The sequence below is a fragment of the Trypanosoma rangeli genome, assembly GCF_003719475.1.
Source record: "Trypanosoma rangeli strain AM80 chromosome Unknown Tra_15.4_contig_00370, whole genome shotgun sequence".
Classification (NCBI taxonomy): Eukaryota; Euglenozoa; class Kinetoplastea; order Trypanosomatida; family Trypanosomatidae; genus Trypanosoma; species Trypanosoma rangeli.
Genome location: NW_021706109.1, coordinates 15204 through 18390, shown reverse-complemented (window position 1 = coordinate 18390; position 3187 = coordinate 15204). Strand labels below are relative to the sequence as shown.

The window sequence follows — 3187 nt, the reverse complement described above, 5'->3', positions numbered from 1 at the left end:
GCTTCCTCCTCGGCCCTACGTTTTGCCGCTTCCTCCTCGGCCCTACGTTTTGCCGCTTCCTCCTCGGCCCTGCGTTTGACCTCTTCCTCATAGTTAAGTTTTCTTTTAGTCCATTTTTGATCTACATTGTGGATATGCGCTTTGTCGTCGAGCGTCTGGGTTGTTTGTGTTTTCTTGATGTCAAGCGAGCTGCTGAATATGCATGGATCGCTGTAAGCGTTGGTGTACTGTTCTTCTAGGTGGCGTGACGAGGAGTTGCTTGCGACGTGTTCCTCCCGTTGTGTAGCGTGCGGTATATGCTTGTGGTGCAGTTGCCGTGGTTCAAGGACTGTCGGGGATGTTGATATATGAGGGTTTTGCGGCGCTGGCTGAATGTAGCTGGATGACCGAGTTGTGTTCATTGTGCTGGTGAGTGATTCTGGCTTGCTAAGGACATGTGATGCTCCATGCTTGGTAGACAAGGCAATGATGATGCAGCCTTCTCTGAAGCGGCTGATCAGTTTTAGGCGACGTTTATCGCATTTGTGAACGATTTCGCGTCGCATGTGAGCCTCTGCAAGAACGACGGCGAAGGCAACGGAGCGGTGCCGCCTGTAGTTATGGACGGAAGACGCGGCGTATGCAAAGGGCTGGGCCACGTCCAGAGGGGCCGTCTCGGTCGGCCCCCTTTTTTGTTCTGCAGCGTAGCCGCCCCTTAAAACAGGTGTCCCTCCAACCTGGACAGCTGCGTCCACTGTCTCGCACGGGCGCCCGTCGGAGCGAAAGTGTGGGGTCATCATCAGCCCATCACTGCGAGGCAACGTTGCGTGAAGGGCTTCATACTGCTCATAGAAGCCCTTCTCTTCTCCTTTACGCGCGAGCAGTTTGGCTTGGAAAGCCTTCAGTTCGTTGATTTCTGCGCGTAGCCGCCCCAGCTCTGCACGGCTGCCGCCGTGCTTCTTGAGCTGGCGGAATTTTTCTATGAGCTTCTCGGTGCGGCGAATGGTGTCCAGCACGGCAAGTGCGTCGATGTGCATGGAAGCCCTGGCGCCGTCTGGGGGTGGCATTGGTGTCGAAACGTGGAGCAGCCTCTGTCCCCGCCGCGTCGCCTCTATTGACCAGCTGCGTACGTGTGTGTATGTGTGTGTGAGAGGAAGGGTGGGTGGGCACCAAAGCGTGGGTGAGCAAATAGGCATGCATAGAAAAAGCGGGAGAAGGGGAGAGAAGTTGCGTGCGTGGGGAAGTAAGACGCGGATGCATGTTGTTGCGGCCACCATACGGGACGGCACTCTCCTCAACACACTCCAGCGGTGGGAGGCGAAACAGCAGCAACAACAGTAAGGACAGAAATAATAATAATCCCTGGTACTCCAATGTATGCCCCCTCCACTACCACTTGGATACGCAAGAACAAAAAACAACAGTACGGTGATCTGCAGCAGATGCTAGCTACAAAATAACACTCCAAAGATGGGAAGACCAAATAATAGTAAATAAAATAACTGACTACTCGTACAGTTCTCTGAGATGCCTATTTACCCACGATTACAACATCCTTTTTCCCTCCATACACAAAGACGTCATCCAAGACACTTGGCAGGTTGTCCAGGGAGGCGGCCACAGCAGTCGGGTATTGGAAGCCTACGGAATAAGGTTGCTGAAACACAAATTCTAGTTGTATCTGACGCTCGCTGTAGGAGAGACCCTCAAGATACGCCGGGAGGAACAACCTCTGCATTGTTGCCTCGTTGTAAATAAGACCTGAGCCAGAAAACATCAAGCCTACGCCATTCTGCGCACCAAACGAAACTACATGACCCCCGCCGCCAAGAAGACTCAGGAAGGTGTCAAAGTGGCGGCCACCAACCCCATTGAGGTACAACGCCGCTCCAACGTTCCCCATTGCCTGCCGCATGGCTCTGGCACCTGTTCCGTTGTACTCAAAGACTTCGATGCCGTACTTGGCGTGGCGCTGCTTCGCCCCACTGAAGCGCTCTCCGGGGGACAGGCGGTGTGAACCCTCACACCGACCTGCTTTGCCAGTGCTGCAGCCACCAGCACCGTGGCACCGCCACCGCCGTTCTGCACAACGTCCTGCCCCTTACGCAGGTGTGTAAAACCGTTCAGAAGGTGCTGGGTGACCAGGTAATTGGCGGCGTTCACGGCGAGTGGAACGTACATGGGGTCACTTTTGTGCACCATTTTTGGATCCACCGCCACACGTGTCGCCCACGTCCCATGCACCGGCGCCACCTACACGGTGTCACCCTCCTTCAGCGTCTGGGAAGCCCCCACCGACACAACTTTGCCGAGGCCCTCGCAGCCACCAATTCGAGGAAATGCGGCGCGCGAGAGCCGCCGCCGTCCCAGCGCCGCCCCATTGACCACAGCGGCGTCTGCAAAGTGCAGCGGGGCCTGCAGCACATCCACAACGACGTCCTCCTTCCTTGGGACGACTTCAAACGTCTCTTGATGCAGGACACGGCCAATCGGGCTACATCAAGCGTAGCGCCACCCCCTCGACGAAAACTCCAACATTCAAAACCCACTCACTACAGCAAAGAACCAACCACCGCCCCAAAACCGACCCTAAGAAACGCAACCAACCGACAAAAAAAAAGGAAACACATTAAAGTACACCAAACAAAAGAAAAATAAAAACACGCCAAATCCCACACATCACACAATCACGTGCATCGACACCACAACCAATATACCGACAAATAACAAATAAAAATCATAATAAAATTCACGACCCTTGTTTATCCCTACACAGCACGCTTGCAGGAGTACAGCAGGTTCTTCAGCGCCTTCACCTCCTTTTCACTCTTAATGGCGTTCATCTTTGACTGGTAGTGCTGCAGAAACAGTTGTGTGTGCTGCTTCAGCATCTCCTCAAGCTCGCCATTCAGGATGGGATTGTTCAGCGTGAAGAAGCGGATCAGATAGTTCAGCTCCTGCACATACATGTAGAAGAACTTGTTCTTCGCCGCGCCGTACATGATGCTCAGGTCCTTGTGCACCAACAGGTACTCGTAGAACTTGACGTAATGCACCTTCACGTCGTCCAAGTACCCGTTTAGGCATGCGTACAGCGAGACGATGGCGCTCATAAAATACGAAGGCTGCTTCTGGTTGAACAGCGCCACGAACCGCGCGCCGCGAATCATGGGAATCGTCTGCACCTGCTGCCCACCACGGAGTCGGC

At 54.2% G+C, this 3187-nt stretch overlaps 3 protein-coding genes across 3 annotated transcripts, besides 1 other annotated feature; all 3 read right to left on the bottom strand.

Annotated features, from left to right (window-relative positions):
• Positions 1–2: 2 nt before the first annotated feature.
• TraAM80_08062 (kinetoplast DNA-associated protein) lies at positions 3–1046 on the bottom strand (the record flags this gene model as incomplete). The annotated part of the gene is made up of 1 exon (XM_029384823.1): positions 3–1046. A coding segment is annotated over one exon (1044 nt), but the record flags the coding sequence as incomplete, so codon positions are not given.
• A 63-nt stretch (positions 1047–1109) lies between these two features.
• Positions 1110–1128: a microsatellite.
• Positions 1129–1510: 382 nt separating this feature from the next.
• TraAM80_08061 (nuclear receptor binding protein factor) lies at positions 1511–1882 on the bottom strand (the record flags this gene model as incomplete). The annotated part of the gene is made up of 1 exon (XM_029384822.1): positions 1511–1882. One exon carries the CDS (start codon positions 1880–1882, stop codon positions 1511–1513), a length of 372 nt encoding a protein of 123 aa, XP_029235381.1.
• An 865-nt stretch (positions 1883–2747) lies between these two features.
• Positions 2748–3149, bottom strand: TraAM80_08060 (ATP synthase alpha chain, mitochondrial precursor; the record flags this gene model as incomplete). Its single annotated transcript, XM_029384821.1, has 1 exon — positions 2748–3149. One exon carries the CDS (start codon positions 3147–3149, stop codon positions 2748–2750), a length of 402 nt encoding a protein of 133 aa, XP_029235380.1.
• Positions 3150–3187: the final 38 nt, after the last annotated feature.